A 13,634-nucleotide genomic window follows, 5' to 3' on the forward strand; every position below is an offset into this window, starting at 1 on the left:
ATCATATGTATCAGGCACCGTGCTGGGTGCTAGGGATGCAAAACCAATAATTAAATAGTCTATTCCCTCAAAGAACAGCCACTGCCAACTCTCTTGTGAAAGCAGAAAAATGGGAAATTAACTTGGGCTGCATCTCAAAGGATTTAGTTCAAACATGAGGGAAATTTTTTTTAAAGGATAGTTATTAAATGAATTGGGTTATTTAGGATGATTATGAATATTTTGTCTAGATATAGATCTTTATATAATTGAATGATGTGATAATGAAGTCAGGCTTTTACTCAACAATAGCCTTTTTCAGGGACATAATACAAAGGCAATGTCAACCTTAATTTTAATTTCATACAGAAAACCTCTTTATTCCTCGTGATCCTTACCTCTACAATCCTTTTTATCAGAAAGCAAATAGAAGCCACTCTCGCAGGAACAGCGGTAAGTTCCAGGTAAATTCGTACAGATTTGACTACAACCCCCCTTTATATAAGAGGGATCTTCACATTCATTGATATCTAAAAGAGAAAGAGGAAAAATATTTTTAAATCCATAACTGTGGGTAATCCTTTTTCCTGATCCTTTTAAAGATTTCTCAAATGGTTAAATCCTGTCATTTTGGGATATATATAGTAAACATACCTTCTTCACACCTTAATCCTTGCCATCCTGGTTTGCAAACACAAGTAAATTGGCCTTGGCCATCTAGGCAGCGTTCATAGCCAACTTCATTACAGGGCAGAGGATTGCACTGGTTTGGAATTGCTAAGAGAAATAGAAAATGTTGCAAATTAACCACAAAAATCATAATCTCAAGTAAAAATTATGAGAACCTATAAAAAATGTAAGAAATTCTATCCATCTTTTTTGGGGGGAAGTTTTCACAGAAAATCTTTTTCATGTTGTGCATTAGACAAATTCTTTATACCCTGTATCCAGCTGGGAGAAACCTTAGTCCAATTTTACAAAATAGACATAATGTATATGATTTTATGAATATATATATATATGCATGTGTATGTATACAAAATATCCACACAACTGAAAAATGATTAATGCAATTATTATGTAAGCACATTTTTTTTTCTGGAAGGGAGGTTATTTTAAATATTTATTTCCTTTTAAAGAAGGTTTTCTTCATTCTTATCATCATTGCTTACTTTGTCATTTTTGTTTTCTTCTTCTTCCAATCTTAATACAATATACTATTTTTGCTATGATCCACTAAATTAGAATTTTTTTTAAAGGCTTAGATGTTTGATTTAGGGAGGTAATCATTCCAGCACAATTAAAGTTCAGCTAGCAGATTCACCAAAAGCTTCATTCTTCCTGATGAAAGGATCAACTTCTCAACAAAAATTAAAGAACCCTAAAAGCATGATTATAGCATGTTTTATGCAAACTATATTTGAAGAAGGAAGAGACTATTCAGAATGATATAGTAGTTTCATTTATTGCCAACAAATAAACAATAGTTTATTAAAAAATATAAATTGAGGTTAAAACTTTGCTAGTTGCTTTCTTCCTGAAGCTGACATTTAAACCTAAATATATAAGTATACCAGCGGCAAAAGGGCAGTTTTTGTATGTTTTTATTTTATAAGTGATCAATCGTACTTGTGTTCCATAGAATCAAAAAGCTGAATCCCCATTTCAGTTTCCTTAGTCTTCTAGATCTTGCCAAAGAAAGTTGATCTTAAAATACCTACTTCTAAACTACTAGGTAATGGAGAACAAATCATTCTCTTTACTTAAGAAATAACAGAACCAGTTTCAGAGATCCAGAACAAAGGAACATTAACTATAACACAATAAATGGTGTTCAGGCTCTGATTAGGATCTTCAAAGAGGGGAAGCACTAACTCGAGGCAAACCATCTTACATTTTTAACAACTCTGCTTTTTAGGAAGGCTTTCCTGACATCAAACATAAATTATTCTCTTTTCAACCTCTACCTATTGTTCCCAGTTCTGCTTTCTGGAGCTAAACACAAAAAGTCTAATCTTTTCTCCACATAGTCCTTTACTACCTAAAAATGGCAATCATGTTCTTGAGCCTTCTTTCTCTCTACCCCTTCCCTACACTCTCCTTAGATTCCCCAGATTAAACATACCTATTTCTTTCAAGTGATCTTCATTTCACTCTCAACTAAGTTTAGCTAACTCTTCACTTTCCATCAGTTGTTCTGCTTGAAACATTATCCTTTCTCCCATGGGATACACCCTTGAATCTCCTCCCCACACCCTGCCATTTCAGCTTCCTTGTCTTCCCTCATTAGATTGTAAGCTCCTTGAGGACAGGAACTATCTTTTCTTATTTGTATCTTCAGCATATTATAGGCATAAATGTTTGTTAAACTGAATTGGATCTGATGTGGACACACCCTTAAACATATTTTTTTTCCTCTGAACACTTACTCTCCTACTTGCTTTTGTTCTTAATTATGGCACTCAACACAATATTCCAAATAACAACAGAACTATCACTTACCTATTATTGTGTGTGTATGTGTCTCTCTGTGTGTAGCATTAATTAAACATATGACATATGATTCTTTAAAGAACTGCACAAATAAGTAGACTTTATTAATATACAAATAATGTGGGGATTTATTTTTTATTCAATAAGTGACTCATCTTTATGATTTAAAATGTCACTCTATAGGGTAGGCTGAGCCAATATAATAAAAACGACAATTCTGCCTAAAGTAGTATTTATTGAAAGCCATGCCATTCAAACTAGAAAAAAGTCATTTTATAGAGTTAGAAGAAATAAAAATTCATTTAGAATAACCAGAGTTCAAGGATATCAAGGGAATCGATGAAAAAAAAATGCAAAAGAAAGTAGTCATCATACCAGATCTCAAACTGTATTATAAAACAGTAATTATTAAACAATATGGTACTGGCTAAAAAACAGAAATACTGGAAAAGATTAATTACAAATTACATTATAGTAAATGACCATAGTAATCTAGTATATGATAAACCCAAAATCCAAGCTTTTGGCACAAAAGCTCCTTAGTTGGCAAAAAACAACTGCTGGGAAAACTGGAAAATAGAATGGCAGAAACTAGATACAGACTAACATCTCACACTGTATACCAAGATAAGGTCAAAGTGGGTACATGATTTATACATAAAGGATGACACCATAAGCAAATTAAGAAAACATGAAACAGTTTGTCAGATTTATAGATAACGGAACAATTTAAGACCAAAGAGGATAGAGAGAGTATTACAAAGTGTAAAATGGATCATTATGATAATTTAAAATGTGTTGCATAAACAAAACACAGTGCTCAGCATTAAATATAATTCTAAACATGCAGTTTGGAAATAGAATTATTTCATAAAACTAGATTTTCACAAAAATGGAAATTGGTTTCCTGACCCATGAATTTTATTAGAACAAGAAAATCTATTCCATATAAGTAATAATGAAAGCATTTATAAAAATGAACCAGATGACCAGAGAGGCAATATATACAGATTTGGAATCTGGAATCAGATACAGTGAAATTAAATTTTGTTTTTATTACTTACTAACTCAGTGACTTTTGATCAAGTAACTTCTTTCTGAGATATTTTCCCCATTTTGTAGGATGAGAAGGACTAAATGATTTCTAGACTCTTCTAGTTCTATATCTATGATCCTTTGCTCTTTTAATGTTTCTCCCAGCAACGTAGGTGGGGTTAAGTGGAGGATGAATTAAAAGAATTGTTACATTGTGTAAGTAATGTCTTATAGAAGGACATAGTTGTTCTCTTTTACAAACTCCCTCAAATGGTAGTTTTATTAATAATTTATTTCAGGCTGTCATATTAAATTGAGAAGATTTCAACCACAGACTTTATGAAAGATTATATATCTTTATCTGATGTTTGAGAACCTGTCAAGCTATGTTGTAAGGCTCATCACAAGGCTGGCCATATATTGATTAATTTTTCAACCTTAGCTACTCTGAGTCAGAGATGGTTTGTGATCCATGCTGGTGGAGAGAATATTTACTAACATGCACCAAAGTATAATTTAAAAATAGGACTCTCTTATAGTTTAACTCTCTCAATATTCAAGAATGTCCCTTTATTTCAAAAATCCAAGAGCACAAAAAAGATGAAGAGAGGAGAGAGAGAGAGAGAGAGAGAGAGAGAGAGAGAGAGAGAGAGAGAGAGAGAGAGTATGAATGTGAATGTCAGAAAGAGTGATTAAGTGAGATAGAGGGAATTTATTAAGTGCTTATTATGTGCTTTTCATTATACTAAGTTTTGGGTACAATCCCAGAGTTGAGAAGCATTTTAGAGGTCATTTAATCCAACCTTAAGAGAAGCAATGTGCTATATGATAGGGCACTAGAACTGGAGTGAAGAACTGCATTCAAGTTACAAGAACATACGTCTCAAACAGACTGGACTCCCTTAGATTCCCAGTCCATTTTTAAATTCAGAAACTTAACAATTATATTTGTACAGATGAAATTCTGACAACTTGTCCATTCTACTAATTTTTATCTTGCTTTGCCTTTTGATTTTGATAAGTTAAGACTCCATCCCTAACACAAATCCTTTTTTTTTTAAATTTTTATTTAATAATTACTTTATATTGACACTCGTTTCTGTTCCAATTTTTTTTCCCTTCCTCCCTCCACCCCCTCCCCTAGATGGCAAGCAGTCCTTTATATGTTGGATATGCCTAACACAAATCCTTGCTTGAATTTAGCTTGAGGAGATATTTTAAACTCAATACATCCAAAATCAAACTCATATTTCCTTACAGAACTTTCCCTTCCCCTACCTTTCCTATTACTGTAGAAGGCAACACTCTCCTCTTAGCTAGCCACCCAGGAGTCATCCTGGAATCCTCATTATTTCTCACCCCACTCCCTTTTATTCTATTCCATCTATTAACAAGGCTTTTTGACCCCATCTGTTCAAAATTTTTCATAACATCCCTTTCTCTTCTCTAATATTGTGCTCATCACCTCATGCCTAAACTACTGTAAGAAACTGCTTGTGAATCTTTCTGCTCTACTCCAAATCATCCTTCACTAAAACACTGAAGTGATCTTCCTAAAGCTCTGATCCTATGTTACCACATCACACCATGCTATAATCCAACTTCATAAATTTTAGTAATTCCTTGTTGCCTCCAGGATCAAATACAAAATTCTCTGTTTGGTATTCCAAGACCTTCATAACCTAGTTCCCTTCTACTTTTCCAATCTTCTTAAACCTTATTTACCACCATATAATTTTTGTCCCTTTTCTTCTATGAACAAGACACTCCAGGACTTCCGGCCAAGATGGCGGAGAGGAAATACACTGCTGTGTAACCTCCGTGTTTTTTTCTCACTATCCATTGCATTTCATGCCTCTGAATTAATGCTCGACTGAAAAAAAACATACAATTACTTACCAAGAGAAACCATCCTTGAGACTCGTCAAGAAAGGTCTGTTTTTGCGCGAGGGCGGGGACAGTACTTAAATCGGAAGCAGTCTGCGGCCAGCAGCTGCAGCAAGAGCACAGATAGCAGCTCAGAGCCGAGTAGAGCAGAGAGGGGGTGGGGCGTGATCGCAGCCGTATCTGCGGGGAGAGCTTTGCTACAGGATTAGATACTTTGCTCCGGCAGCAAGTCAGCAGCCCAGCAGAGAAGCTAAAAACACCGAGGGTGAAGAATACAACCCCAATCAGCTGGAGTCTCGCAGGACCTGGCCACCCCTCCCCCACAGTGTTTCAACGCGCTCGGATCTCAGTGCGCAGGCTCCATAGCACAGTAGAACCCGTGCCTCACGACTACCCTGCCCCTCCCCCAAAGAAAGCAGCCTCCATTCAAGGGTTTTTATTTCTTCTGTTTCTTTGATAGTTTGTCTTTGATTATTAGACAGAATGAGCAAGAAACTGAAAAAGAATTTAACCCTTGACAGCTTCTATACAGATTAAAGAGCAGACTCCAAATCCTGAGGAGACTAAAAACAAACAGTCCCCAGGTGAATCCCGAAAGGAGGAGATCATATGTTCCTCAGCACAGATGAATCTCATGGAGGAAATTAAAAAGGCTCTCACAAGGGAGCTAGAAGAAAAATGGGAAAAGGAGAGGGAGGCTTTGCAAAAGGGGAAGGAGGCTTGGCAAAAGGAGAAGGAGGCTTTGCAAAAGGAGAGGGAGACTTGGCAAAAGAGCCTGGAGAAGTCAGTTAAAGAGAGAGTGGATAAAGAAACCAAATCCTTGAAAAATAGGATTGGTGAACTGGAAAACAAAATTGGCGAAATGGAAAAAAATTCCACAGAACAAAAGAACTCAATTGGACAATTAGAAAAAGATCTTAAAAAAGTGAGTGAAGAAAATACCTCACTGAAAATCAGGGTCGAACAATTGGAATTGAATGACTCGAGGAGACAAGAAGAATCAGTCAAGCAAATCCAAAAAAATCAAACAATGGAAAAGAATGTGAAATACCTTCTGGGGAAGACAACAGACCTGGAAAAGAGATCCAGGAGAGACAACCTGAGAATCATCGGACTTCCAGAAAAGTATGATGAAAAAAAGAGCCTGGACACTATTTTCCAGGAAATTATCAAAGAGAACTGCCCAGAAGTCATAGAAACAGAAGGTAAAATAGACATTGAAAGAATTCATCGATCCCCTACTGAAAGGGATCCTAAAATCAAAACACCAAGGAATATAGTGGCCAAATGCCAGAACCCTCAGGCGAAGGATAAAATACTGCAAGCGGCTAGAAAAACCCAATTCAAGTATCAAGGAGCCACAATAAGGATCACCCAGGATCTGGCAGCATCCACATTAAAGGATCAAAGGGCCTGGAATATGATATTCCGAAAGGCTAAGGAAATTGGTATGCAACCAAAAATAACTTACCCAGCGAGATTGAGCATCTTTTTCCAGGGAAAAAGATGGACATTCAACGAAGTAAGCGAATTTCATCTATTTCTGATGAAAAAGCCAGAACTTAACAAAAAATTTGATCTACAAACACAGAACTCAAGAGAAATCTAAAAAGGTAAAGATTAATCTTGGGAACTATATTTCGCCTATAAAGATGTATAAAGAATACATGTATACCTTGTTCTAGAAACTAGATGTGGAAAGGACATTGTACCAGAAAAAAGGGAAAGTGGGGGTACTGCATTTCATGAAGAGGCAAAGAAAAACTAGTATATCTGAGAGAAAGAATGGAGAGGGATGAATATAGTGAGTATTTTACAGCTTTCAGAATTGGCATTAAGAGAAGAATTTTAGACATATTCAATCTATGGTGAAACTTCTCCCACCTCATTGAAAAGTGAGAAGGGAAAAGTGAAAAGGGAAGGAATAAGCTAAGTGGAAGGGAATACGGTAACTGGGAGGGAAAGGGGTAAGTTGGGGGGGGGAACTTTAAGGGGAGGGGAGGGATACTAAAAAAGGGAGGGCTGTGAGAAGCAAGTGGTGCTCACAAGCTTAATACTGGGAAGTGGGGTAAGGGAGTAAGAAGGGAGAAAAGCATAAACCGGGGTTAACAAGATGGCAAGTAATACAGATTGGTCATTTTAACCATAAATGTGAACGGGGTAAACTCCTCTATAAAGAGGAAGCGGTTAGCAGAATGGATTAAAAGCCAGAATCCTACAATATGTTGTTTACAGGAAACACAACTGAAGCGGGGTGATACATGCAGGTTAAAGGTAAAAGGTTGGAGCAAAACCTACTATGCTTCAGGTGAAGCCAAAAAAGCAGGGGTAGCCATCCTGATCTCAGATCAAGCTAAAGCAAAAATTGATCTAATCAAAAGAGATAAGGAAGGGCACTATATCTTGCTAAAGGGTAGAATGAATAATGAAGAAGTATCTATACTAAACATATATGCACCAAGTAGTGTGTAGCATCTAAATTCTTAAAAGAGAAATTAAGAGAGCTGCAAAAAGAAATAGACAGTAAAACTATAATAGTGGGAGATCTCAACCTTGCACTCTCAGAATTAGATAAATCAAACCACAAAATAAATAAGAAAGAAGTCAAAGAGATAAATAGAATACTAGAAAAATTAGATATGATAGATCTCTGGAGAAAATACAATGGGGACAGAAAGGAGTACACCTTCTTTTCAGCAGTTCATGGAACTTATACAAAAATTGACCATATATTAGGACATAAAAACCTCAAACTCAAATGCAGTAAGGCAGAAATAGTGAATGCATCCTTTTCAGACCATGATGCATTGAAAATTACATTCAATAAAAAGCCACAGGAAAGTAAACCAAAAAATAATTGGAAACTAAATAATCTCATACTAAAGAATGATTGGGTGAAACAGCAAATTATAGACATAATTAATAACTTCACCCAAGAAAACGATAATAATGAGACATCATACCAAAATGTATGGGATGCAGCCAAAGCGGTAATAAGGGGAAATCCCATATCTCTAGAGGCCTATTTGTATAAAATAGAGAAAGAGAAGGTCAATGAATTGGGCTTGCAACTAAAAATGCTAGAAAAGGAACAAATTAAAAACCCCCAATCAAACACTAAACTTGAAATTCAAAAAATAAAAGGAGAGATCAATAAAATTGAAAGTAAAAAAACTATTGAATTAACTAATAAAACTAAGAGTTGGTTCTATGAAAAAACCAACAAAATAGACAAACCCTTAGTAAATCTGATTAAAAAAAGGAAAGTGGAAAATCAAATTGTTAGTCTTAAAAATGAAAAGGGAGAACTCACCACTAACGAAGAGGAAATTAGAGCAATAATTAGGAGTTACTTTGCCCAACTTTACGCCAATAAATTCGACAACTTAAATGAAATAGAAGAATACCTCCAAAAATATAACTTGCCTAAACTAACAGAGGAAGAAGTAAATATCCTAAACACTCCTATCTCAGAAAAAGAAATAGAGCATACTATCAATCAACTCCCTAAGAAAAAAACCCCAGGACCAGATGGATTTACATCTGAATTCTATCAAACATTTAAAGATCAATTAACTCCAATGCTAAATAAACTATTTGAAGAAGTAGGGATTGAAGGAGTCCTACCAAACTCCTTTTATGACACAGATATGGTACTGATACCTAAACCAGGTAGGCTGAAAACAGAGAAAGAAAATTATAGACCAATCTCCCTAATGAATATTGATACTAAAATCTTAAATAAAATATTAGCAAAAAGATTACAGAAAACCATCCCCAGGATAATACACTATGACCAAGTAGGATTTATACCAGGAATGCAGGGCTGGTTCAATATTAGGAAAACTATTAACATGATTGACTATATCAACAACCAAACAAACAAAAACCATATGATCATCTCAATACATGCAGAAAAAGCATTTGATAAAATCCAACATCCATTCCTAATAAAAACACTTGAGCGCATAGGAATAAATGGACTTTTCCTTAAAATAGTCAGGAGCATATATTTAAAACCATCAGTAAGCATCATATGCAATGGGGAAAAACTGGAACCTTTCCCAGTAAGATCTGGAATGAAGCAAGGTTGCCCACTATCACCATTATTATTCAATATTGTATTAGAAACACTAGCCTCTGCAATAAGAGTCGAGAAAGATATTAAAGGAATTAGAGTAGGCAATGAGGAAACCAAACTATCACTCTTTGCAGATGATATGATGGTATACCTAGAGAACCCTAGAGATTCTACTGAAAAGCTATTAGAAATAATTCATAATTTCAGCAAAGTAGCTGGATACAAAATAAATCCCCATAAATCCTCAGCATTTTTATACATCACCAACAAAATCCAACAGCAAGAGATACAAAGAGAAATTCCATTCAGAATAACTGTTGATAGCATAAAATATTTGGGAATCTATCTACCAAAGGAAAGTCAGGAATTATATGAGCAAAATTACAAAAAAGTTTCCACACAAATAAAGTCAGACTTAAATAATTGGAAAAATATTAAGTCCTCTTGGATAGGCTGAGAGAATATAATAAAGATGACAATACTCCCTAAACTAATCTATTTATTTAGTGTTATACCAATCAGAGTTCCAAGAAAATATTTTAATAATCTAGAAAAAAATAACAACAAAATTCATATGGAACAATAAAAAGTCGAGAATCTCAAGGGAATTAATGAAAAAAAAAATCAAATGAAGGTGGTCTAGCTGTACCTGATCTTAAATTATATTATAAAGCAGCAGTCACCAAAACCATTTGGTATTGGCTTAGAAATAGATTAGTTGATCAGTGGAAAAGGTTAGGTTCACAAGACAGAATAGTCAACTATAGCAATCTAGTGTTTGACAAACCCAAAGATTCTAAATTTTGGGATAAGATTTCATTATTTGATAAAAACTGCTGGGATAACTGGAAATTAGTATGGCAGAAATTAGGCAAGGACCCACACTTAACACCACATACCAAGATAAGATCAAAATGGGTCCATGACCTAGGCATAAAGAACGAGATTATAAATAAATTAGAGGAACATAGGATAGTTTATCTCGCAGACTTGTGGAGGAGAAAGAAATTTGTGACCAAAGATGAACTAGAGACCATTACCGATCACAAAATAGAAAATTTTGATTATATCAAATTAAAAAGCCTTTGTACAAACAGAACGAATGCAAACAAGATTAGTAGGGAAGTAACATACTGGGAAAACATCTTTACAATTAAAGGTTCTGATAAAGGCCTCATTTCCAAAATATATAGAGAACTGACTCAAATTTATAAAAAATCAAGCCATTCTCCAATTGATAAATGGTCAAAGGATATGAACAGACAATTTTCAGATGAAGAAATTGAAACTATTACCACTCACATGAAAGAGTGTTCCAAATCACTTTTGATCAGAGAAATGCAAATTAAGACAACTCTGAGATACCACTATACACCTGTCAGATTGGCTAAGATGACAAGAAAAAATAATGATGAATGTTGGAGGGGATGCGGGAAAACGGGGACACTGATGCATTGTTGGTGGAGTTGTGAACGAATTCAGCCATTCTGGAGAGCAATCTGGAATTATGCCCAAAAAGTTATCAAACTGTGCATACCCTTTGATCCAGCAATGTTTCTATTGGGCTTATACCCCAAAGAGATACTAAAAAAGGGAAAGGGACCTGTATGTGCCAAAATGTTTTTAGCAGCCCTGTTTGTAGTGGGTAGAAACTGGAAAATGAATGGATGCCCATCAATTGGAGAATGGCTGGGTAAATTGTGGTATATGAATGTTATGGAATATTATTGCTCTGTAAGGAATGACCAGCAGGATGAATACAGAGAGGCTTGGAGAGACCTACATGGACTGATGCTAAGTGAGATGAGCAGAACCAGGAGATCATTATACACTTCGACAACAATATTGTATGAGGATGTATTCTGATGGAAGTGGATTTCTCTGACAAAGAGACTTAACTGAGTTTCATTGGATAAATGATGGACAGAAACAGCTACACCCAAAGAAGGAATACTGGGAAATGAATGTGAACTATTTGATTTTTGATTTTCTTCCCGAGTTATTTTTACCTTCTGAATCCAATTCTCCCTGTGCAGAGGGAGAACTGTTCGGTTCTGCAAATATGTATTGTATCTAGGATATACTGCAACATATTTAACATATATAGGATTGCTTGCCATCTTGGGGGGGGGGAGGAGGGAGGGAGGGGAAAAAGCGAAACATAAGTGATTGCAAGGGATAATGCTGTGTAAAAATTATCCTGGCATGGATTCTGTCAATACAAAGTTATTATTAAATAAAATTAAATTAAAAAAAAAACAAAAACAAACAAAAAAAACATATATTTGCATTCAAATTCAAAAAAAATCAATGATAAAAGCTATCCTTATGTGTATTTGGAAAAAATAAAATACTATTAAAACATTAAAAAAAAAAAAAAAGAACAAGACACTCCATCTTTCAGCTCAAAGCTTTTTTCTTTGGCTAGGTCCCATGCTTATAATACACTCTCTCCTCTACTCCATTAATCAACTTCCCTGGCTTCCTTTACATTCCAAGTAAAATCCCATCATCTACGAGGAAGCCTTTCCCAACCTTCCATAATTCGAGTGCCTTCCCTCTGTTAATTATATTCTATTTATCCTACTTATAGCTTCCTTTGTATATATTTATTTGCATTTTGTCTCTCCCATTACACTGTAAGCTCCTTGGAAGCAGACAAAAAGAAACCATCAAATATTAAGGAGCCACAATCCAAATTACTGAGGACTACCAAGAGATGGAAAAAGGAGAAAAGGGAGGAAAAATGGAGTAAAATACAGTATGTGAAAAGGCAAAAAGACAATTGAGGGGAAATGGGGAAGGGTATGAGCATTGTTTGAACTTTGATCTGATTGAATTTGGGACTATCATACACATTTAGATTGATATGAAACTTTATTTCATCCTATAGAAGAGGAGGGAAAAGAGGAAAGGATAATGGGAAATATAGTTATTAATTTTGACTGTGATTGTGAATGGGATAAACTCTTCCACAAAATGGAAGTAGGGAGCAGACTAGATTAAAAACCAGAATCCTACAATCTGTTGTTTTCAAGAAACACATTTGAAGCAGAGAGATAGAAACTGTGTAAAGATAAAAGACTAGAGCACAATCTTCAGCAAAAGAAAAAAAAAAGTAAGGGTACCAATCCTGATCTCAGATTAAACAAAAGCAAAAATAGATCTAATTTAAAAAGATAAGGAAGGAAACTACATCTTGCTAAAGGTTACCATAGATAATTAAGTAATATCAATATTAAACATATATGCACCAAGTGGTATAACATCCAAATTCCCAGAGAAGTTTAAAAAGTTATAAAAAGAAATACAGAACAAAACTATACTAGTGGGGGATTCTCAACCTCTCTCTATCAGAACTAGATAAATTGAACCACAAAATAAAGAAGAAAGAAGTTAAAGAGGTAGACAGAATTTCAGAAAAGTTAAGTATGATAGACATTTGGAGAAAATTGAATGGGGTCAGAAAGGAATATAATTGTCAGTTTTTTTGTAGCAAATGGAATTTACACAAAAATTGACCATGTATTGGGGTATAAAAACCCCAAGATCAAATGTGGAAAGACAGAAATAGTAAAGGCATCTTTTTCAGCTCATAATGCAATAAAATTACATGTAATAAAGGGCCAGTGAAAAATAGATGAAAAATTAATTGGAAACTAAATAAAATAATCCTAAATAAACTAGTGGTAAAACAACAATCCACAGAAACAAATGATAATTTCATCCAAGAGAATGACAATAATGAGACACATAGCAAAATTTATGGGATTCAGCCAAAGAAGTTCTTAGGGAAAATTTTATATCTCTAGATGGATACTTGAATAAAATATAGGGAGAGATCAGTGAAAACAACATGCAACTAAAAAACCCAGAAAAAGAACAAAAAGAACCCCCAATTAAATACTTTGAAATTTGAAATTCTGAAAAATAAAAGATTAATAACATTGAAAGTAAGAAAATTATTAAACTAATAAACAAAGCTAAGAATTTGTGATATGAAAAAACAATAAAATCTATATTAATTTGATTAGAAAAAGGAAAGAAGAAAATCAGATTCCTAGGATCAAAAGTGAAAAGGGTGAACTTACCACCAATGAAGAGGAAATTAAAACAATAATTAAAACAAAAAATAACAAAAATCTGATAATCCAAGTGA

General features: G+C 34.5%; 1 protein-coding gene across 2 annotated transcripts in view; it reads right to left on the minus strand.

The window, feature by feature from the left end:
- PROS1 (protein S) overlaps positions 1-13,634 on the minus strand; it is a 109,968-nt gene that overhangs the window by 36,208 nt on the left and 60,126 nt on the right. For both annotated transcript variants that reach the window (XM_051984376.1, XM_051984377.1), the window contains exons 5-6: positions 634-756; positions 378-509 (exon numbers count right to left, since the gene is read on the minus strand). In XM_051984376.1, the coding sequence (XP_051840336.1) occupies positions 378-509; positions 634-756 (255 nt within the window). The remainder of the gene's footprint in view (positions 1-377; positions 510-633; positions 757-13,634) is intronic.

The sequence above is a fragment of the Antechinus flavipes genome, chromosome 3 (genome assembly GCF_016432865.1).
Source record: "Antechinus flavipes isolate AdamAnt ecotype Samford, QLD, Australia chromosome 3, AdamAnt_v2, whole genome shotgun sequence".
Taxonomy (NCBI): domain Eukaryota; kingdom Metazoa; phylum Chordata; class Mammalia; order Dasyuromorphia; family Dasyuridae; genus Antechinus; species Antechinus flavipes.